At 45.6% G+C, this 24,270-nt stretch overlaps 1 protein-coding gene across 1 annotated transcript in view; it reads right to left on the bottom strand.

Moving 5' to 3' along the window:
• Nucleotides 1-24,270, bottom strand: part of LOC309392724 (vomeronasal type-2 receptor 1-like) — a gene marked incomplete at its 5' end in the record, with an annotated part of 79,313 nt that overhangs the window by 12,796 nt on the left and 42,247 nt on the right. The window contains one exon of the mRNA XM_081954151.1: nt 5,017-5,305. Coding sequence (XP_081810277.1) covers nt 5,017-5,305 — 289 coding nt within the window. The remainder of the gene's footprint in view (nt 1-5,016; nt 5,306-24,270) is intronic.

The raw sequence follows: 24,270 nt of genomic DNA, 5'->3' as shown, positions 1-24,270 counted from the left end.
TTTTGTTCTACTACTAACACCACTACACATAAGCACCATACAAAAGGCTAGTAAGATTATTTGCAGAACAGTGTCCTCTCACACACTTGCCTTTGTTGTTTAAACCACTTTGTAGAGTATAATATACAATAAACTGTGTAATAAGTTGAGCTGACTTGCTCTTTCCAGAACTAAGGTGTATTGTTTTACCCAAGCAAACAGGAATGCTTTGTAAGGAGAATTATTATTCCACCAACACAGCATAGCATACTCTCATTCCTCTCCGCCAACGATTGCTAACTTATCTTTGCTTTCAATCAAGTGCAGATTTTCCTCTTCCCCCCAACCTTTAAACAAATAATAATTACTTCCTCACCCAAGCCTTAAGATTTGGGGGCATTCAGAATAAATCTTCCCAGTTTCCACAACTCACAGAAAACTGAACCTTACTTAGGAATAAACCCAGCTGGTTTTGGGTCTTTGCATCTTGTACTTTTCAAGTAAGGTGCAACCACACAACTCTATGCATGTTTATCCAGCGTAGCTATTCAGAGACTCTTCTCCCCTAAAAGTTCAGCCAGGCTTGCCATTCCCAGTCAAACCACCGCAAAGGCAAAGAGATTGTTCTCCTCGCCCTCCTGAGGGCAGCTGGTCACTGCCTCCATAAGACCCATCATCCCCAGAGCTCCCCTAAGTGAAGCACTGACCTCTTAGCCAGGTAAGTTTGTTTTTTTTAAAGGAAGGGGGCACTACGATGTGGAGGAACAGGAGAGCCACTTACCTCCCCCCCATTGAACTTTGCTAAACGGGGTGCCCCACTCCGCATTTTGCCCCTCAGCAACAAAAAAAAAAAAAAAAAAAAAAGCAGGAAGGAGAGCGGGTGCTTACCTGGAGAGAGCCACATCGCTCGGGGCCATGCAAATCTGACCATCCATTTCTCTTTTAGATGGCTGGTAAACTCCAGATCGAAGTCTGGCAGAGGCAGGAATGCAAAAACAACACCTACTACTCCCTTGCAAGGGGAGAGAAGGAAACCGCCTGGGTCTCTGATCCCAACTCACCTGTTTGGAGCCGCTGAAAGCTTTAGACTCTGGTGGCGGTGCTGGTTTCCTGCGGCTTTGGCATCCCTGAAAGGCGACTCCCCATTCTCTCTTTCCTTCTCCCTCCTCCCTTCAAAAGCTGTGAGGTGCTTTCTTAGCACCGGTTGCCCAGCTGGCATGGCCCTGCGTGCTTGCCTCCTCCTCCCTCCTCCTTCTCCTCACTCCCCAAAGACTCTTCTCCTCTTTCCCGGAGCTCAGTGGGAGCTGGGCACAAGAGTTGGGAGGCTGCTTTTGAAACCACACCTTGGAAAACTTCACCGGGAAGGAAGGCTGGGAACCAGTCGCGGGGGGGGGGGGGGGATCCTGAAACTTGCCTAGGAGGCTGGCCGCTCTGCACAACCTATCTCCTGCTGCCCCTGTGCTTTGCTGGCGGCCAGGCCTCCTACTCCTAATCAAGTTCAGGGAGGTCCTAGGAGGCCGGCCACGCCGTGCAAGCTACCCCCCACGAGCGGCAACGTAACGGGCAGGGGGAGCGAGCGAGGGGACTGGGGCAGGCATTCTGGTACTGCCCCACAGGACGAAGGGGTTATAAAACGTACGGTAGATTTCAGGAACCTCTTCTACAATACCGATTAAAACTGGGAAAACCCACTCCTGGTTGCAAACAGCTATTTCCAGTGAGGTAAACAGGACAAAGCAAGTGGGGAAAATAGTTTCCTTTGCTATATTTCCAGTCTGAATTAGACCATGGCAGGGTCCCTACGGAAGAGCTCTTTTAAGGATCATTATGTATGACTAGAAAAGCAATTAACTTAGCTCTGTTCTTAAATGCTAAAGCTATTGCACATAAAAAAACAGAGGAGCTCTGATCAACTACCAGAGCCAACATTTTGACAGTTTTGCTGTCCTGTCATCTGTCCCCATGAAATGCAAGCATGGAATAAACTGAGCCTGGTTTGTTCTCAGTCTTTTCAGTGGCCACAAACTACTAGCAAAAGTGGCATTTGATCACAAGGCGAGGAATGTTTCCCCTTTTGCATTGGAGCATCCAAGAAGGGACTGGAAAGACAAAGAAAAGAAACAAAGAGGGGAAGAGAACAAGGCAGCAAAAAGAAGGAAAGAGGGGAAGGAAGAATGAAGAGGGAAAGGAAAAAGAAGTGAAGGAAGGAGATTATGATGAGAGAGAGTGAGGGTGTGAAGTAAATCCTGCCTTAGCACTTGATCACCAACAGCCCTGCTGCCTTTTACCATCCTCTTGTCCCCTCCTCCTGGCCTCTCCTGGTGGTCTCCCATCCTATCATTGAGGATGCCTTGGTTACAAAGCACTAGGTCTCATAATGAGAGGGAATAGGCCTCCCTCTAAACCACATACTTTGCCCTCTTGCACACACCATGGCCAACCAAGGAGAGTGAGGACAGCAGCAGTGGGAGCTGGCCATGCCCACCATGGCCTCCAAAGTCAACCACAATGGGGCCCTCATTGAAATCGAGTTTGACACCCCTGGACTAACAGATGATCTGAGTGCTGCATGTGTTGCTCTCAAATTTACAAAGTATGAGTCAAGGTTAGAAAAATTATAAGCTTGCATTCAACAGCAAAGGTCACATTAATCAAAAACCCACCAAATGCAAATATTTAATAAACACCTTTCAATAAAAAGGTGTTTGTATCATTGAAAGCACTGTTATTGTAGGTTAGGGTTAGGGTTAGGGTTAGGGTTAGGGTTAGGGTTAGGGTTAGCTCAGGCTAAGTGGCACATAGAACCATGTCGCCTGGCACACACAGCCTTTCCCGTTGCTCTTCCAGCTTTCTTATGTGCATGTGTGCATGCCGATCAGCTAGTCTTTGTGCACATGGCAGTGCCAGACACTGGAAGAGCTGGTCTTCCAGTTTGCGTGTGCTCATGCATGCCAGCCAGCTGATCATTGCGTGTGTGCCAGAAACCAGAAGAGGAGCTGCCTGGTGCACATGTGCGCACCGGCATGCACACTGGGCAACGCCCCTTCCAGATTGCATCCCTGACAAGATCACTTGGTGCCGAAAAGGTTCGCCATCAATGCACTATTCCAAGGATGGTTTTACCAAGGCATTAGAAAGTGGTACCAATACTTCATGTGATTTTGATGCTCTCCTTCTGTTGATGCAGCCTAGGATTGAAATGGCTTTTTTTGACTGCTGCCACACATTGTTGGCTCACATTTGAGAGATTGTCCTCTAAGATTCCAAGATCCCTCTCAGAGTTCCTGCTATTGAGCCAGGTTTCACCTAATATGTACCTGTACATTTGGCTTTTCTAGCCTCAGTGTAAAACCTTACATTTCTCCACATTGAGTTTCCTTTTCTAAGATGGGCCCAGGGTTCAAGTCTATCTAGACCCATCTGGATCTTGAGCCTATCTTCTGGGGTTTTGGCAATTCCTGCCAGTTTAGTGTCATCTGTAAATGTGGTGAGTTCCCCATCTATTCCTCATCCAAATCCTTCATGAAGATGTTGAAGAGTACTGGGCCTAAAATGGAACATTGGGATTCCCCACTGCTTGTTTCCCTCCATGTAGATGTAGTTCAGTTGAGGACCACAGGCTGAGTCCATCTGGCGCTGATGCTGTCTATCCCACATATTTTAGCTTACCAAGAAGTAGATGGTGGTTTACTTTGTCAAAGCCTTTTTAAATCCAAATATACTACATGCACTGCATTTCTCTTGTCTGCTAATTTAGTAATTTTTGTCAAGAAATGAAATAACATTTATTTATTATCTGTTTTTGGATCCTTCATAAGTCCTGGTAAGTCATTCCTATCTATACTGAATAACAAGGGTTCAAATATGCATCTTTCCCCTCCCCCTTGGTAAGCATAGATCCTTCTTCTCATGGCTCCATTGAGCCTAAACCTCTCTCTCAAACAAGGGCTTGGATCAGGGCAACAGTCTAAGCTCCATTTTGAGGTTAATCCATTGTTTCCTTGTTTCTCTGTTTATTGAGTCAAATGCTGCACTAACATTTAGAAAGCATGCAAACCTTGTTTTTCCTCACTAACATAGATTAGATATTTCAAGACAAATTTGTTGCCAATATTAGATAATAATCTATGCATTATTTCTTATAAAATCTATATAGCATTCGTCAGAGTTTTGGCAGTGTGACTAGTAGTATGTGATAAACCCAGGAACAATAACACAGCACACAGGGCCTTAAGACAATTAACAGTGGTTTATCTACAAACGATATACAGACATATACAAGCAGGAGATAAATTCCCTTTCCATTCACTACAGGCACAAGGAGAGAACTGAATACAGGCTGAGAGAGAGAAACACCCTCTAATGACCACCTATATATAGACTCCTCTTAAAACAGTAAATGACTTGTGTGGACCCCACCAGAGTCTTAAAGAGCCAATAGCACAGCTGCAATGAATCAGCCACATTGCATCAGCCACATTGCATTAGTTTACTGATTACAGCTTACAACTTTACATAGCTATTACATCCTCAGTAACTTGACACATTTAACTCTACGTAAAACCTTCTGGTTCTTCTTCAAGGAATGCATTTTTCTCATGTTTAACTAAGAGGATCATGGCATAAATTTTTAGCCACAATATCTGCTAGTCTATATGGTCTATAATTGCTAGAGTCCTTTTTATTTCACTTTTTAGATAGATAAAATGCTACTAATGCCAACTTCAATCCGATTGGATAGGAAAGGAATTATTTATATGTGAAAATGAAGATGCCAATAGAGGCCCCAAGAATCAGGGATATTTTTTGATCAGTTAAATAGTTGGTAGAATGTCTTCTCCGGGGAATGTATTATTTGCACATCAGGCCTTTTATGATTAATCTCAACATGAACATAAATGGGTAAAATATAGACATTTTTGCTAATATGGAGAAAAGCAGCTCTTGAATTTCATGGAGAAAATAATGATTGCATCTATTGCTCACCCACCACCCCTCACCACACGCTTTACAAGATGGAGAAACACACACACAAACCTGTGGGACTTTGTAGGTGCCTCCTAATGTTGACATCTGGATGGAGATCTCCCTGTAAGCTGCATCAAGAAGAGCCAGAAGGTTCTCCTTCCTTCCACAGCTGTAGTTGGGGACATTGGCTTCTCCAGTGGAGAGAATGTCCAGCAAAGCATCTGAAGTGCGGAAAGTGCTCCAATAGTTGTCATGGAGGTTGTAGCCAAGTGTGAGATTGTGCAGGAGCTGGGAATTCTTGTTGACCGTTTGAATGTTGAAAATTAATCTTAAGGCACCTGGAAAACCATAAGCATCCCTATTGTAAAAAAAAATGTTATTATAATGGGCAGCAACAAATACTTTTAAAAAATATATAAGCCTCCAAAAGCCTACTGAGCCTTAAGCCAACATTGATCCAAAAGCAATGATCAGTTATACAAATATGGAAATGGGCTGAGGTACAGCAACTACAACTGGTTCCACCACTACTTTAAATAAAATTCATTATTCAAGTGACAAATTAAGGATTGAACTGAGAGAGGAAAATAATCTGCAGCCCTTTCAGCTTTTTTTCAGACCCATTTTTGGATTTGTCTTTTTCACAAAATCAGACAAAAGAGAGAGATCCCCCAATGCAGGAATAAATGAAAATAAAAACAGAAAACAAGGAGAGTGTTAGAATGGAGGGAGTCCAACTCCATCACCCTGAATTACTTACGGATCATGGAAAACAAACTGAAGAGATGGAGCCACGTTGAAAAGCAAGTTTGTATGCAATATTTCCTTTCCAGTGGCGACTATACCGATGAGATGGTCTCCTGGGCTGTAAAAGCTCTGTGGTTGTTTTCCATCCTGGTTCTCCAAACTCTGTGGGCATTTCATTCTCAGCTTCTCAGAGACTGAATGGGACACCAGCAGCATCAGAAGCAGAAGCAGCAGGAGGTCCATCATTCATGGGGTGAATCAATGAATCCCTTTTCTGTTTCTAAAGAAGAATTAGAAGAATTCAAAGGACTCTCACAAGGTGGAATATGAGCCAGTGTCTTTCCTGATTCAAACACAGAGAAACTCTCAGCTTCACCTGGAAAGGAGAGAGACAGATATTCAACAGCACAGACCCTGCCTGTCTCTAAACTCCATATTTCTCTGCCCAAGGACTCCCCTGGAGGATTCGGCCAAAGAGCAGAGCTGAAACTTTTATCATAATTCTCCCTCTCAGGAGGGAACCCTGGATAATTCAACTAGTTCTTGGACTCAAAGGTTGTTGGGAAATTCTCTGGAGGGAAATGAAATGAAAATAATCCCCATGTGATTCATAATAATAGAGGAAGAGTTGGAATTAAATTCATCATCTAGAATTGAGAGTTTTGGGGTCTCCATGGTTGAAACTGGCCCCAGAGGGAATACACGGCACCTGTGGCTGAAGACAAAAATAAATGTGACATTTGTTAGCATTGTGGTTAAAGAGAAAATCCCAGGGGCCAGTTAATTCCTGAGCAAGTCACAGATCTGAAAAAGCTCCTGCTCAGCAGCAGCCAAAATTTATTTTATTTTGAAAGATGATGCTCAAGGACATTGCACAAAAGGGCTGATGCAATAGTGCAGCCAGTTTCTAAGTGAAAAAATTAGTTACCAGAAGTTTGCAGAGTTAAAAAAAAAATCAGAGAAGGGGGGGGGGGTTAGAAAAAAACCAAGTGAAAAGAGATGGAGAAATCAAGGCTGCGAAGGCTAAGGGAGAGGGAGCGGTTAACAAATCCAATTAAAGTAAAGTAAAGTAAAGTAAGAAAGAAGGGAGGAAGGAGGGAGGGAGGAAGGAAGGAAGGAAGGAAAGAAGGAAGGAAGAAGGGAGGGAGGGAGGAATGGGGAAAGGGGAGCTCAGGATCCTTGTGTTGCAGATGAAAAAGCTGATCTGCAAAATCCAACTTCCATCTTCAGAGACCCAGGAATGCAGAAGCCCATATCCCATGTTCCCCTGCCACCCTTTCCCATGCAGAGGCCAGGCAAGGGGCTCTTGCAGGGATAACAATACAATACAATACAATACAATACAATACAATACAATACAATACAATACAATACAATACAATACAATACAATAGTAGAGTTGGAAGGGACCTTGGAGGTCTTCTAGTCCAACCCCCTGCCTAGGCAGGAAACCCTATACCGTTTCAGACAAATGGCTATCCAACATCTTCTTAAAGACTTCCAGTGTTGGGGCATTCACAACTCCTGGAGGCAAGCTGTTCCACTGATTAATTGTTCTAACTGTCAGGAAATTTCTCCTCAGTTCTAAGTTGCTTCTCTCCTTGATTAGTTTCCACCTATTGTTTCTTGTTCTACCCTCAGGTGCCTTGGAAAATAGTTTGACTCCCTCTTCTTTGTGGCAACCCCTGAGATATTGGAACACTGCTATCATGTCTCCCCTAGTCCTTCTTTCTCTTAAGCTAAACATACCCAGTTCCTGCAACCGTTCTTCATCTGTTTTAGTCTCCAGTCCCCTAATCATCTTTGTTGCTCTTCTCTGCACTCTTTCTAGAGTCTCCACATCTTTTTTACATCGTGGCGACCAGAACTGAATGCAGTATTCCAAGTGTGGCCTCACCAAGGCATTATAAAGCGGCATCAACACTTCACGTGATCTTGATTCTATCCCTCTGTTGATGCAGCCTAGGACTGCGTTGACTTTTTTGGCAGCTGCTGCACACTGCTGGCTCATATTTAAATGGTTGTCCACTAGGACTCCAAGATCCCTTTCACAGTTACTACTACTGAGCAAGGTACCACCTATACTGTACCTGTGCATTCCATATATTTTTTAAACAAAGTTTTATTGGTTTTTTGGTGTTTTACAAAAAGGAAAAGGTATGGGGAAAGTTACAAATTGTGGCAGCCGCAAACTGCGGTAGGTATACCCCACCTCCAGACTCATGGTGTACATTTGCATAACATTCAAATATTACATAATAACATATAGTCAGTGTGGTAGGTTCATTAATAATTTCAATCAGTTTGTGTCATGTGAATTTTCTTACTATTTGTGTGATCTGAGCTTTCTTGATGTCGCCCCATCTCCCCCCGTTGGCAGTGCTCCGGCCCCTCCCGTGTCTTGTACATCTACTGGGATATCTTCTGGTTTTTCTAGAAGTAATTTATTTTTTTCCATAAAGGCCTGCGCCTCTATGGGTGAATTAATTCTGACTCTTGTCTCCTCCCAGAATATTAACATACCTTCAGGCAGCAACCAACGAAACCACACCCCCATCTGTTATAATTTATTTGCCAATTGCGAATAATATTTTCTTTTCTCCCTCACTTTCTTGGGGATCTGTTTCAGTATGGTTATCTCCTTATCTTTGTATATCAGGGCTTGTCCCCTTTGTGTATTCAGAATTTCATCTCTTGTGCTTTTCCTAAGAAATTTAATGTGTACCTCCCTGGGGACATTGTGTGTTCTAGCACTCTATAAACCAGGTCTATTTCCCACCCCATCTGTTGTTTTTCTTTCTGAATATACTCAGCTAGAATAGTTGTCATAATGTCCCTTATGTTTTCATCATCTGTCTCCATCACATTTTGAAACCTAAGATAAAAAGACATTCTCTCAAACTCTATTTTCATTTGTTGGGTGTCAAGCTCTTTGTTTCCCTTCTGCACGCCCTCCACCCCCCCCCCTCATCTCAGCCGCCCCCTGCTCCACTAGATCCAGTCTCTGTGAGTTCTTATTAATTTTTTCCTAGTTCCCTCTAATTTCTTCTTTCATGTCCTTTAGCTGTTTCTTTATTTCCTCTTGTCCCTGTAGAATTTGCTGAAACATTTGTTGAAACTCCAAGTCCGTACTTTTAGCTTGTTTAAAGGCTGTCAGTGTTGATTGGGTGCTTGGACTTGAGGTTGCAGATGTCGGGGCAGAGGCAGCAAAGCCAGACTTTCCAGGAGGTGGTCTTTTAGATGTCATTGTTAGTGATAAAAGGTCCAGTCAATATAGAGAGGGATCAATCAGAGTGGTAGAGCAGCCAAGGGAGTCCGGGGAGTAGAGAGACCAGGCAGAAGGGAACTCTCTAATCACCCTGGCAGGGAACAGACGTTTTTCACTCCAGAAAGTTCAAAAGCAAACAATCCACAAGAGAGTTATCCAAATAGCACGGAGACAAAGACTGGAAGCCTGAAGCTAAGAGGTGGAGTCAAGTTCAGCTTTCATGAAGACAACGGAAGTGTGCCATCTTGCCCTGCCAACTTCGGGTACTGAGGCAACAAAGTTTTCAAAGTTCAAAGTTCCCAAAGATCACATTTTCTTAAAGCCTAAGGGTTTAAGTCTGAAGATCCATTTAGTTGGAGTGTGACCTCTTTGGTTTGGCTCTCCCCCTGTTCCTTCCCTGGGGCTACGAGCACTTTTGTTTCTAGCCGCTTGTCCAACGGGGGGGGGGGGGGAATCCCCCTCCCCTCCAGCCGCACTTCTCCAAGTTAAACAAAAGTTCCATTTAACACAACTGACAAGTTTTAGGATTGGTAATAGGTACGAAGGGAGTCTACGCCTCACCGCACCGCCGCTGCATCCTTCAACTGTCTTTTTTTCTTCCGGACAGCCTCACAGCGAAGACGCTTCAGCGCGCCTCCCCTTCGCGCTCCTCGGTGCCTGGAGCGAAGCGAGAGCCCCCCGACGGCCGCCGCCGATGCAGGGATCCTCCCGCCGTGCCGCTCCTCCGGCAGAACGCCTCTCCGGGGTGTCCTGTGCCCCCCAAGAAGTGGGGAGCCCACCGGGGATGCGCGGGGTGGGTCGTCTCTGCCCGTCGCCGTCAGCTGCCGGAACCGGAAGTCTGTGCATTCCATTTTTGTTGCCTAAATGTAGAACCTTACTCTTTTCACCATTGAATTTCATTTTATTAGATAGTGCCCAATGTTCAAGTTTGTCAAGATCCTTCTGTATCTTAAGCCTGTCTTCTGGAGTGTTGGCTATTTCTGCCAGCTTGGTGTCATCTGCAAATTTGATGAGTTCCCCATGTATTCCCTCATCCAAATCATTGATGAAGATGTTGAAGAGTACTGGGCCTAAAACAGGGCCTTGGGGTACTCCACTACATACTTCCCTCCATGTAGATGCAGTTCCATTGAGGACTACCCGTTGAGTGCGGTTGGTCAGCCAGTTACGAATCCATCTGATGGTGATGCTGTCCAACCCACTTTTTCTACTTTATCTAGTAGTAGGTTATGGTCTACCTTATCAAAAGCCTTACTGAAGTCCAAGTAAACTATATCAACGGCATTCCTCTGGTCCACTAATTTTTTCACATTATCAAAGTTTAGTTTAGTTTAGTTTAGTTTATTTAATTTATAGACCGCCCCCTCTCCCCGTAGGGACTCAGGGCGGTGTACAGACCATTCATAATCAAAACAACAAAAAATAACATAAGACATAGAACAAAAACAACTCACACACGCTGTCTGTATATAAAATCCCAAAACCAATTTAAATATTAAGAGCAATTTTAAAACCCGTTAAAACCCCAATATAAAATTTAAAAAGCCATCCAGGAAGGTTTGAATAGATGTTAAATACCGTTACGATTATAATTGTAATTAGGCCAGACCAGCTACTCGAAACAGGTGGGTCTTGAGTTTCTTGCGGAAGGAGCGGAGATCAGAGGTGGTTCTAATATCGGGGGGGAGGTCATTCCAGAGGGTTGGGCCCATCACAGAGAAGGCCCTACTCCTAGGCACCGCCCGCCCGCACTGTTTAGCGGATGGTACCCGGAGGAGGCCCTCTCTGTGAGAGGGGATTGGTCGCAGACATGTATGGGGTAGAATGCGATCCCGCAAATAACTAGCTCCCGAGCCATGGAGCGCTTTGAAGATGACGATCAACACCTTGAAACGCACCCGAAAGGCCACAGGTAGCCAGTGCAGCTCGCGCAGGAAGGGTGTTACATGGGAGTACTTGGTACTCCCCATAATAACCCGCGCGGCTGCATTCTGGACCAGCTGGAGCCTTCGGGTGCATCTCAAGGGGAGCCCCATGTAGAGAGCGTTACAGTAATCAAGGCGAGAAGTCACTAGGGCATGAGTGACTGTGCAAAGGGCGTCCCGCTCCAGTAAGGGACGCAATTGGCGCATCAGGCGAACCTGATGGAACGCCCCCCTAGCCACGGCTGTCACATGATCATCTAGCGACAGCCGGGAATCTAGGAGGACGCCCAAATTGCGTACCCTATCCACCAGGGGCAGTTGTTCCCCCCCCAATGGCCAGAGATGGAAGACATTGGCTAAAACGGGGCGCCGGAAACCACAGCCACTCCGTCTTGGAAGGGTTGAGTTTGAGTCTGTTGTCGCCCATCCAGACCCGCACGGCTTCCAGACACCGGGACATCACCTCGACGGCTTCGTTGGGGTGGTTCGGGGTAGAAATGTATAACTGAGTGTCATCTGCATACAGATGGCACTCAACCCCGAATCCACGAATGATCTCGCCCAGCGGTTTCATGTATGTGTTGAACAGGAGAGGGGAGAGGACCGACCCCTGTGGCACTCCACACGTGAGCGGCCTCAGGGTCGATCTCTGCTCTCCCGCCAACACACATTGCGTCCGACCGGAGAGGAAGGAGGAGAACCACCGCAAAACGGTGCCACTCACCCCCATCCCCTCCAGACGACGCAACAGGATACCATGGTCGATGATATCGAAAGCCACTGAGAGGTCTAACAGGACTAAGATGGAGGAACAGCCCCCATCTTTCGCCCTCCAGAGATCATCCACCAACACGACCAAAGCCGTCTCTGTGCTGTGACCCGGTCGGAAACCGGACTGGCGCGGGTCTAGATAAGTAATTTCCTCCAGGTGTCGAGGGAACTGCTGCGCCACCACACTCTCGACAACCTTCGCTAAGAAGGGAAGGTTGGAGACAGGACGATAATTGGCTAACTCAACTAGGTCTAGGGAAGGCCTCTTAAGTAGGGGCCTCACCACCGCCTCTTTCAAGGCGGCTGGCAGGAACCCCTCCTCCAGCGAGGCGTTCACCAGACCCAGGAGCCAGTCACGTGTAACCTCCCAGGTTGCCAGTACAAGCCAGGAGGGGCACGGGTCCAATAAACATGTGGTGGCCCGCAGTCGCCCGCGTAGCCTGTCCATATCCTCGGCGGCAACAGAGTCAAACTCCTCCCAGATAGGTACCTCAAGACTCGCCTCCGGTGTCTCCTCACGATCACTGAAGGGGACCCATTCGCTCCGGATCTGAGCGATTTTGTCCTGCAGATATTCCCCAAATTCCTCTGCCCTCCCCTGTAAAGGGGCTTCCCGCGACCTCTGTGATAGGAGGGAGCGGGTCACCCGAAACAGGGCGGCAGGGCGGTTTTCTGCAGACGCAATAAGGGTGGCATAATATCGACGTTTAGCCACCCTTAGTGCCACAAGGTAGGTCCGTAAATGGGCTCTTACCTGTGTTCGGTCAGATTCGGCGCGAGAGGATCTCCATCTGCTCTCTAGGCGTCTCTTGTGGCGCTTCATCACCCTCAGCTCCTCGGTAAACCAAGGGGCCAGGGTGGTTCACTGCCACTGGAGAGGTCGCAAGGGCGCAACCCGGTCCAAGGCCCCGGTTGCCGCACTATTCCATGTGGCCACCAGGTCCTCCATCCAGGAGCGGGTCAGGGCTACAGGAAGTGGCCCAAGCTCCATCTGGAACCTATCAGTCGCCTGGGGCGGAACCATCTAAGATCTTCTGGTTCCGCCTCACCGCGATGGGGGGTAGCGGCAGGGAAGTCGAGTCGGAGAAGCGAGTGATCTGACCATGACAGGGGAGTAATAACCAGATCCCCTATTCCCAGATCACTCTTCCACCGACCAGAGATAAAAACAAGGTCCAGCGTGTGTCCTCCCTCGTGTGTGGGGCCCTGAATTATTTGGGTCAGGTCCAAGGCTGTCATGGAAGCCATGAACTCCTGAGCGACCTCGGATGATTCACCCGTCGATGGCAAGTTGAAGTCCCCCATGACTAATAGTCTAGGGGTCTCAACTGCCACCTCCGCAATCACCTCGAGGATCTCAGGCAGGGCCGCTGAAGCATAGCGAGGAGCCAAGTATGCAATCAGCAGGCCCAACTGACTCCCTGGGCCCCATCTCACACCTAGAGTCTCACATCCGGATATCTGAGGTACGATGAATTCTCTCGGTGTCAAGACTTCCCGTATAATGACCGCTACCCCACCACCCCTACCCCGGGCACGAGGCTGATGGAATACACGGTATCCTGGTGGGCACATTTCCACGAGGGGCACACCCCCCTCGTGGCCCAACCAGGTTTCCGTGATCCCTGCAAGGTCCGGCTCCCCCTCAGAAACCAGATCATGGATGAGGGGGGCCTTATTAACAACGGACCTTGCGTTACATAACATCAGTCTCATGCCACGGCTCTGTAAACCCTGACCACCTAGGATGCGGGGGTTGGTACAAACGACCGGGCGTAACCAACGCCCCCGGTCTCCCAACCGACTGCAGGATCTTCTTCTGTCCTCGCATCTACCCCTTCCTGCGACCGTTGGAATATAGGAACCCTCTAAAGGAACGTTATACTGCCTCCCCTCCCCCGCTCCGCTCCCTTCCTCCTCAGCCCCACCTGTTCGCCTGGCTCTACTCCTATTCCTGGTATGGCTAGACCCACCCCCCACCCTGGATCCCTTTAAAACATTTAAAAAACATTTACACAAAAACCCCCGGAGCATCCTCTTCTTCCACCTCTCTGGATTAATACATCCGTCATCAAGGTGGGCCCTTGAAAGGGCAGAGGGCCATATTTGCGAGAGGGGGGACTCCCGCAATAAAATCAGGTCTACCCTAGAGTAAAAGTAAACCATGGTTCAGCAGGGCCACAGATCGAATTGAGGGTGCTACAGATATTAAAATTACTTTACAAAGATGTTAAAATAGGTGCTGCATACAGCACTGAATCCAGGAGAAAAGGGAAATGCAGAGGGATATAGGGAGCCAGGGCCTGGATACTGATGATAAAAGGCCATAAGTCCTAGGTGGGGATTATGGGTGTAGCAGACCAATCCATCAGTCTGTAAATGGTCTATAGATGGTCACCGGATGGTCAGAAGATGGTCAAAGGATGGGTGGGCAGTAGAAAAACAGTAGGGAGACAATAAAAGCAGATGGTCGATAGATGGTAAACCAGGGATAGTAAACAGGGCTAAAGAATGCAATAAGATTAGTCTGGCATGATCTGTTTTTGACAAATCCATGTTGGCTTTTGGCTATTACTTTGTTTGCTTCTAGGTGTTCGCAAATTCGTTGCTTTATTATTTTTTCCATAATCTTTCCTGGTATTGAGGTCAGGTTGATAGGTCTGTAGTTTCCTGGATCTAATTTTTTCCCTTTTTTGAAGATGGGAACCACATCAGCTCTTTTCCAGTCCTCTGGTAGTTCCCCAGTGTTCCAGGATCTCTGAAAGATATAATTCAGTGGTTCTGAGATCTCGTCTGCTAGTTCCTTCAGAACCCTGGGTTGTAATCCATCCGGTCCTGGTGATTTGAACTCGTCTAGGGTAGACAGGTGCTCACTTACCATTTTCTTCCCTATTTCAATTTGTATTCCTAATCTGATTTTTGTGGTGCTGCTTTTGATAGGTTGGACTGTTTTATCCCTTTGTGTAAAGACAGATGCAAAACATGAGTTAAATAGTTCTGCTTTCTCCCTGTTGCTTGTCACCTTCTTGCCACTTTCTCCTAGCAATGGACCAATTGTTTCCTTAACTTTTTTCTTGTTTTTAACATGTTGGAAGAAGCTTTTTTTGTTAATTTTTACTTTTGTGGCAAGCCTTTCTTCATTGTGAGCCTTAGCTTTCCTCACTTCATCTTTACAGGCTTGGGCTATTTGCTGATATTCTGCCTTAGTTATGTCCCCCTCCTTCCACTTTTTATACTTACCTTTTTTGTCTTTCAGTTTGTCAGATAATTCTTTATGCAGCCATGCTGGTTTCTTTTGGGAGCTGTTATTTTTCTTCTTCATTGGTATTGTGCTAGACTGGGCTTTTGTAAACTCATTTTTCAAAATTTCCCAAGCTTCTTGAGTTGTTTTCCCCTTGACGATTCTCATCCATGGAATTTTTCCCAAGCTCTCTCTAAGTTTTTTGAAATTAGCTTTCTTAAAGTCCAAGACTCTAGTTTGACTTTGTTCTACTACTTGTGTTTGGATAATGTTGAATTCCAATATTGCATGGTCACTTGCCCCGAGGGTTCCTATGGCTTCAACACCTTCTATCATTTCCTCTCTGTTAGTGAGAATTAAGTCCAATATGGCTGATTCCCTTGTTCCCTTCTCTACATTTTGGAAAACAAAGTTGTCTGCTAGGTTTGTTAGGAACCTGTTGGATCTTCCACTTGGTGCAGAGTTTGTTTCCCAGTTGATGTCAGGGTAGTTAAAATCTCCCATTGCTATTGTGGTGTGCTTCCTACATACCTTAGTTAGCTGACTAGCAAAAAGTTCATCTACTTCCTCTGCTTGGTTGGGTGGCCTGTAGTATAGACCTATGGCAATGTCATTTCCCCCACAACTTTTAATATTGACCCAAATGCATTCAAGATTGTTCTCATCATTGTTGTGCTCTGTTTCTGTAGAGACGTAGTTATTTCTTATATATAGTGCAACTCCACCTCCTCTTTTATTTGGTCTATTTCTTTTAAATAATTTAAATCCTTCTAGCTGTATGTTCCATTTGTCGGTTTCATCCCACCAAGTTTCTGTAATGGCAATAATATCATATCTGCCCTCTTTTACTTGAATTTCTAATTCGCCCTGTTTATTCCTCATACTCTGTGCATTGGTGTATAGACTTTTGAGTCCATTTTGATTGACCTTGTGTTTACTGTCTACATAACCTGTGTTATGCCTGACTGCCCCTATTTTCTTGCCACTTGTGTGATTCAGGCACATGGTATGGCAATCACTATTAAATGCTTGGTTTTGCTTGACAGCAGGAGCGATAATCTTACCCACACATACATCTATGTTACATGCACTTATAACCCTATGAATTTTAGTTTCCTGGGGACAGAAATGTTCTGTATCTATTAATTCTCTGTCCCCCTCTTCAGTTTAAATGTTTATCAAGAAAATCTGTGAATTTAATGCCAAGTAACTCAGTCTCTTTCTTGGATGGGTGCAACCCATCTCTTTTGTACAGTTTTTCATTGGACCAGCTACAGGCATCATGACTAATAAAACCAAAGCCTTCCCTTTTACACCACTCCTTTAGCCAAACATTAAACTCTGCTACACGCTGGCCCTTACCTTTTTGTTCCTTATATACAGGTAAAACCTCTGAAAAGATAAGCCTACAACCTATACTATTAAGTTCATACCCCAAGTTCTGGAAATCATTCTGCACAGAAAGTACATCTTTCTGGGACAGATCATTAGTGCCAAGATGTATAATAGCATCAACGTCACAATCCTTACTTGCATTCTTGACTATCTTAAGAATACGTCTCTTGTCTCTGCTGGCAGTAGCACCTGGCAGACACCTGACCTCTTTTAAAACCTCCATATCCTCTCCTAAATTTACATCCCTTACGATTGAATCACCAACCAGAAGGTGACTTCTCTTTCTACATACCTTGATCTTCTTCTGCGACTGATGTGTGATACCTGGTTCCCCATTTTGCATTTCCGAAGAAGGTTCTTCGTTTTGGACCATGATCCCCTGCTTATTTGAGTCATCATTATCACAACTACCTTGATCTATCTCTTTAGTGTCCCCATTAAGGTCAGCAAGGGCACTATATCTGTTTTGCTGGGTCACAGCAAAACTTCAGGAAGGTTCAAATGATATGGAGTTTAAGGGCCCCCACCTCTGTGACCTCTTTGTCTCTGTTGCCAGACAGGACTCTGCCCAGCTGAATGGGGAGCTCATCTTGGGAGGAGGAAGCTGGGGAGCCTCCTGTTGGGGAAGGGAAGCAGATCTAAAAAATCCCCCTCCAGGTTCCATCTTCTGAGTCCTGGGAAGGGGTGAGATCATATCCCATGTTGCACTGCCACCTCTTTCCATACATGGAGCACCCAGGGGAAAGCAAAGCCCAGACACACAGAGAAGGCCCAGGATGGCCAGGAAGGAGGAGGGGATCTGGGAAGAGACTATCCTGGTTTATGGGTCCCAGGGTTGAGTGTTGGGGGGACGCAGCCCCTGCGGTTTCTCCAGCCTCGCTTGGGCTCCGTGTCTTTCCAGGAGAGGCTCCTGTGGGGGAGAAGCCATGCCGGACTGGGTCTTCCAAGGGGGATCGAGCATTGCCTGGGAGGAAAAGGCGGCCAGTCTCACCCTGGAAGGGAGCCTCCATGACTCTGAGGAAGATGGGGGTCCCCCATGGACCCTCCAGAATGGTCTGAAGATGGTACCTCCATTCTGAGAACAAGAAACAGACTTGAGGAGATCATTGGTTATTGACTGATTTTGTGTAGTGCACAAACCATGATTTCTTATGGCCATCAGAAGTGAAATATCCCATGCTTAATTGGACTGACATATAACCCCAAAGACCCTGATCCTGGTTTGGAAGCCATCCTGGTTGGTTCTTATTACTCGCTAAGTGTTGTGGCCCACCAGCGGTCAGCAGAGCTGGCAGCAGATTCGGACAGTGAGGAGGTTGGGGAGGAACATGGGCCAGTCCTGGAGTCTGGGGAAGGCTTGGACGAGGGCTGTGTATCAGAGGCAGAGAGGAGGCCAAGGCCATCTGGTAGTTATTTGCTGCCTCCGGAGCCTCCGGAGCCTGCCATCAGCAAGGCAGAAGAACAACGGGAGCCTGTTCCCAGTGTGTGCATGTGCAGGGCTGCCGATGCTGCACACTGCTGGCTCAAATTTAACTGGTTGTCCACCAAGATTCCAAGATCCCCCTCACAGTCACTGCTATGAAGCCTGGTTTCACCCAGTTTATATGTGTACTTTTGGTTTTTCTTACCTAAGTGTAGGACTTTACTTTTCTCTACATTGAATTTCATTTTGTTAGATAGGACCCAGTGTTCAAGTCTGTCAAGACCCATCTGGATCTTGAGCCTATCTTCTAGGGTGTTGGCTATTCTTGCCAGCTTAGTATCATCTCCACATTTGGTAAGTTCCCCTTGTATTCCCTCATCCAAGTCGTTTATGAAGACATTGAAGAGCCAAAGATGGAACCTCGTGGTGCCCCACTGCTTACGTCCCTCCATGTAGACGCAGATCCATTATTGGTCTACAGTTGGAAACAAATAACTTGTTGGACTGTCGTTCAAGTGTGAAAAGGTAGACCAAAGTTTGAGAAAGCAAAACTGTTTATTGCTTCTCTCAGAAAGGGTTTCCACAGACCGCAGGGGTGGTTGTGGTCATTGAACCTTCTCCATTTCTACGGAAAGAAAAAACTGGGAATTCTGGAGTGAGTCAGCTCTTCTCCTAGATGTTGTCATGTTGGGAGGGTTGAGGGAGTTTGCGATACTCCCAATCTCCTGCTTGCCACTGTTCACATGGTGCAGCCACAGGCAGTCCATTCTGGTCAAGATGTAGTGTGACTCATTCCCCAGGTTTTCTCCACCCACGTCTCCTGGACTCCAGGCTCATGCTAGTCCAATATGTTGGGCAAAAAGAACCGGTTGCAAAATAACCAATAAGGGGATGGAGAGAAGATAGCGGATCTCATAGAAAATCCTATTTTGCAGGACAGGAGCAACTGGTTCTAACCGAGGCTTCCTTAGAAAGCAAGAAGCAAAGCCTTGGTCCCTGAAAAACCTTTTCTTTACACGACTGTGAATTCCTGTGAAAAGGCGTTTTTGGAAAGGGAACAGCGGAAATAATGCTTGTGAAACTGGCGGTCGACAAAGAAACTACCCTCAAATGCATGATCTTTGGGGCTTTTTTTCAACTGTGGAAGAAAGCTCCAAATACTATGGAAATGTATTTATTATTTATTATATAATAATGTGCTTTTCCATTTCACATATTCCCAGGAATGACATTCCCGACTTTAGGGGGTGGTGCTCATCTTCGTTTCAAAGCCAAAGAGCCAGTGCTGTCCGAAGATATCTCCATGGTCATGTGGCTGGCATGACTCAATGCCAAAGGCACATGGGACTCTGTTCCCTTCCCACAAAAGGTGGTTCCTATTTTTCTACTGCACTTTTTACGTGCTTTCAAACTGCTAGGTGGGCAGAAGCTGGGACAAGTCACGGGAGCTCACTCTGTTATGTGGCGCTAGGGATTTGAACCGCCGAACTGCCGAACTTTCTGATTGACAAACTCAGCATCTTAGCCACTGAGCCACCGTGTCCTGTACAGATGTAGAACATGCAACATCTAGCTGGAGGGTTTAAATTATTCGAAAGAAACGTATCTGTTGGGGATGTAACCCTAGGCTTGGCTTGGCAATGTATATAAGCTATGATTACTTTACTGTTACTGTAAATGCTTAAGAAATGTAATTGGTTTGTTACCTCAATGCAGCCATAAGAGGGAGCCAGAATGGCTGTTAGCTCTCTGTTTGTTAGACACTGGTCGGTGTATACTGAGGTATTGTGGTTTGCTACTGTTAGCTACTTTGAGTGTTAGACTGATTATTTTGATAACTGAATTACTGAACCGTGTATGACTTGGACTGTTAACCGGACTCTGAATACCTCTATATTTCTACATAGTAAACTACTATATTTTTATACTATTCAGTGTCTCTGTATGCTGGTTTGTGCGTGTTATTCCATATCACTCTCATTACACTTCTCTGCATACTCGCTCTCCTAACGGGGAGCTCAATTGCTTAACAGTATGTAATCAAAGAGATGGCAGATTTGCGTTTTATAGAAGAAGTAGCTACACTTCATTAGAGATGCAGGAAAAAAGGATGAAGGCTTCCTTGAATCCCTTTGGGTTACTATAAAAGGGGAAAGGAATGACATTGCCATAGGTGTATTCTACAGACCCCCCTCTCCAAACAGAGGAAACCTCAACACTGATTTGGATTCTATCCCTGCCTGCAATTTTCCTCGCAGCTTGGCAACAGAATCGGAAGGGAGGGGGTGGAAGCCCAGGGGGGAAGGACTCAAGAGAGCCAGCCACACCCTGTGGAAGTTCATTCACTTCAAGGTTATGTTACGGGTCCTCTTTAAACGGCACAGGCTGTTTTCCAAAACACAAAGATTGTGTTGGATTGGCAAACAATGGACAGCGGGAAAAGGAGAACTTTACCTACGCAGCTGCCTGTGGCCACCTTTAGAATTGGCTTCACTTCATCTGTACCAGGGGTGGGTTCCGGCAGGCTCAACTGCCAGTTCGCTTGTGCACGCCTCGTGCACGCCTCTCACACGTATGCTTTATGCATGCTGCACAGGCATGCGCAATGCAAGAAAAATGCTTCTGCACATGTTCAAAAGTGAAAGACAAGATGGCGGAGCCTATGGAACCACCAGGAGAACCAGTTCGAGGGCGTGGCAGGCCTGAGTCGCTGCTGGTTCCAGCGACCCAGGCCACCAAACCACTACGTCTGCGGCCGAACCAGTCTGAACCAGTAGGAATCCACCACTGGTCTGTAACTATATGGATCTAAGTAAAATTATACTTTTGGTAAAATTATGTCCCAGGAGGTCGTGTGTCCCCCCCCCTCCACATATGCTACTTGGATGGTTGACAGGAGATAAATGACAATTTTGCTAATTGGTTAACTAAGATATGCAGCAGAAAGCACACTCTAATAGTAATGGGGGACTTTAACTTTCTTGACAAGAACTGGGACAGACACATTTATCTCCTAGATGTAGAGGAGGGAAGTAGAGCATACAGGATTAAATTCTCATTCACGTTTTCATTTAATTTGAGGTCTATTTCAGTGAATGACTCACGGTAATTATTTCTTTCTCAGTGAATATTCAATTATACAGAGGTAAGTACAATTCACGTTTTATTAAACAGTTTTTAATGGTGTTTTTTTTACTTCATCGCAAGTATATTGAACAGATATTGAATCTTGTGTTGAATTTTTATTTAAAGAAATGCTAGACATTAAAATAGACGACAATTGTCTCTTTGAAGAAATTAGAAGACTGAATGTATATTTAAATTCTGAAAAATTAATACAATGGGAAAATCAACATGTTGAAATTGATAAAAGATGGGTGGATATTTTCAGCCATTTCAAAAATGAACATATTCCATGTGAACATTTATTTATACTTGTTCAATTTACGTTGTGCTGCCCTGGAACTAATGCAGCAGTTGAAAGAGTTTTTTTCAATTGCCAATGATTTTTCGACAAGTGAGAAATCGAGATTGAATGTTGATACTCTAGCTGCAGCACTTGCCGTAAAATTCAATATGAAGGATATTTCTTGTTCAGATATTTCCAATATATTGTTAGAAGATGATACATTGACAAAAAATATTAATTCAATGGAAAAGTACTCATTTAAATAATAATTAACAGGCATGTAAGCATAATTACAATATAAAATGTTGCAAATGTTTTTATTATGCATATATCATATTTTAGTGTATTATTGTTGCAATGAATAAAATATTTCTTTTATTTACGATATATTTTTTCCAATTTATTTGTCCTCCTTTTCATTGTAAGAAAGTTGGTCACCTTAGTTTTACAGTTGACCCAACTTGCCATGCCAGCCACTCTGAGAATGGGCAGGTCACCCCTGTGACACACATTATGTGAGCGTGTCGATAGAAGCATTTCAGCCGTGCCCCGGCACACGCAAAAATGGCCTTGTTCTCGATTTTGCTCTGGAACGGACAAATGGCTCCTTCTAACCATCCATCATAAGCCAGGATAAGAAAAGGAGAAGGAGGCCCATTCATATAACACAACTGAATCGGTTCAGAGCAATGTGAGGTCAGTCTGGGCTGAAGAGGCAGTTGGAGATTGTGGACTTTGGGCTCCAGTCCCAGAAATCTCTTTATTTTAAATGATTTATAGAGCCACCCATCCCACATTAATGACATACCAGACTCCAGACTCACATAGCACTAGAAGCTTGATTTTGATTTGGGAATTTCTCTCCCTTCAATTGCTGGGGTGAGATTTTTATTTCAGAAATAGGAAAGCTTACACATTTTTTAAAATTAAAGAGAAATTCTAAATTCTTTCAACCAGAGCAGAAAGAAATGTTAACACTATATCTAGTTTAGCTATTTTCTATAAGCTGTTTGACAACACTGTATTCTTTAATGTCCAATTTCCCTTCATCTTCCCATCTTTCTGCCCTGCGTCTCCAATAGATTTGCTTAAGGCTGAATTTTTATCATTCTATGCTTTTAATTGCTGTATATCTCATGGATCACCCTCTAGGGAGCTAAACAACTTTTTCTACTGAGTTTGATCATTTTTTCATTGTTCACTCTTTATTTTTCTTCTGTCAGACTACATTTTACTTGGTTTTTTAAAATATATTTTAAAATATTCCTTCGTTTCCTCTGACCCTTCCCTCCCTCTAATTCTGAGCTTCATCTGAGCAGGGTTTCCTAAAAGAAAGCAGATTTCGCATTCAAATCCTCCGGTTGTCAAGGAAGACAAAAATCCCGCCCTCCCTCTCTTTAGGGGTTGCCTCTATTCCTGGCCCGCCCCCTTCATGATGACAACCCTGTAGCCAATCAAATGGGGGGAGGGGGGAAGAGGGGTTGCCTGGGAGCTTCCCTGCCCTCAGCCTGATGGAGAAGAGGCTGAAGAAGCCAAGCCAAAGGGGGGGGGTCAAATAAAGAGCAACATTCAAAGCTTTGGGGATGATGAGAAAAAGGCAAAAAACCCCAGAATTGCAGAGGGGGGGGGGGGCTTAAGCTCCCTCCCCAGAAAAGGCTGCAATGAAGAGGGTCTCCTCAGCTGGGGGATGTGGGGGCTCTGCAGGGGCTACAGGGACCCCCATCTTCCTCAGAGTCACAGAGGGTCCCCTCCAGAGTGAGGCTGGCTGCCTTTTCCTCCCGGACAACCCCGGATCCCCCTTGGAAGACCCAGCCCTGCATGGCTTCTCCCCGACAGGAGCTTCTCCTGGAAAGACACGGAGCCCAAGCGAGGCTGGAGAAACCCCCAACATTCAACCCTGGGATCCATAAACCAGGTTGGTCTCATCCCAGGAATGCCCCACATCCCCTCCTCCTTCCTGGCCATCCTGGGCTTTCTCCGTGGGTCTGGGCTTTGCTTTCCCCTGGGTGCCCCATACATAGAAAGAGGTGGCCGTGCAACATGGGATATGGTCTCCCCCTTCCCAAGACCCAGAAGATGGAACCTGGAGGGGGATTTTGCAGATCTGCTTCCCTTCCCCAACATGAGGCTCTCCAGCTTCTTCCTCCTAAGTGGGGCTCCCCACTCAGCCGGGCAGAGTCTGGCATCCCTGCAAGAGCTCCCTTGCCTGGCCTCTGCATGGGAAAGGGCGGCAAGGGAACATGGGATATGAGCTTCTGCATTCCTGGGATGGAAGTTGGATTTTGTAGATCAGCTTTTTCATCTATAACACTAGAGTCCTGAGCTCCCCTTCACCCCCTCCCCTCCTCATCTGGGGTGAGGGGCAGACTTGATTTCTCCATCTCTTTCACTTGTTTTTTTCCTAACTTGTGTGTGTGTTTGTGTGTGTGTGTGTGTGTGTGTGTGTGTGTGTGATTTTTTTTAACTCTGCAAACTTCTGGTATCCACTTTTTCACTAAAGTTGATTTTGTTCTTGGAGTCTGGCCACACTATTTCATCAGCCCTTTTGTGTGGTGCCTTTGAGCATTAGCTTTCAAAATAAAGTACATTTTGGCTCCAACTCAGCAGGCAGCTATTTTAGGTCTATTTTCATGCTCTGGCATAAACAGGCCTCTGGGATTTTCTCCTTAACCACTATGCCAACAAATGTCACATTTCTTTTTATCTTCAGCCACAGGTGCCGTGTATTTCCTCTGGGGCATGGAGACCCCAAACCTCTCAATTCTAGATGATGGATTTAATTCCATCTCTGCCCCTGTTATTATGAATTACATGGGGATTGTTTCCCTTTCATTTCCCTCTACAGAATTTCCCAACAACCTCTGAGTCCAAGAACTAGTTGAATTATCCAGGGATCCCTCCTGAGAGGGAGAATTATGATAAAAGTTTGGCTGAATCCTCCAGGGGAGACTTTGGGCAGAGAAATGTGGAGTATTGGGACAGGCAGGGTCTGTGCTCTTGAATGTCTGTCTCTGTCCTTTCCAGATGAAGCTGAGTGTTTCTCTGTGTTTCAATCAGGAAAGACACTGGCTCATATTCCACCTTGTGAGAGTCCTTTGAATTCTTCTGATTCTTATTTAGAAACAGAAAGGAGATGGATTGATT

Source organism: Natrix helvetica, assembly GCF_964273705.1.
Source record: "Natrix helvetica genome assembly, chromosome: 5".
Classification (NCBI taxonomy): domain Eukaryota; kingdom Metazoa; phylum Chordata; class Lepidosauria; order Squamata; family Natricidae; genus Natrix; species Natrix helvetica.
This window is presented reverse-complemented; position numbering and strand designations above follow the sequence as displayed.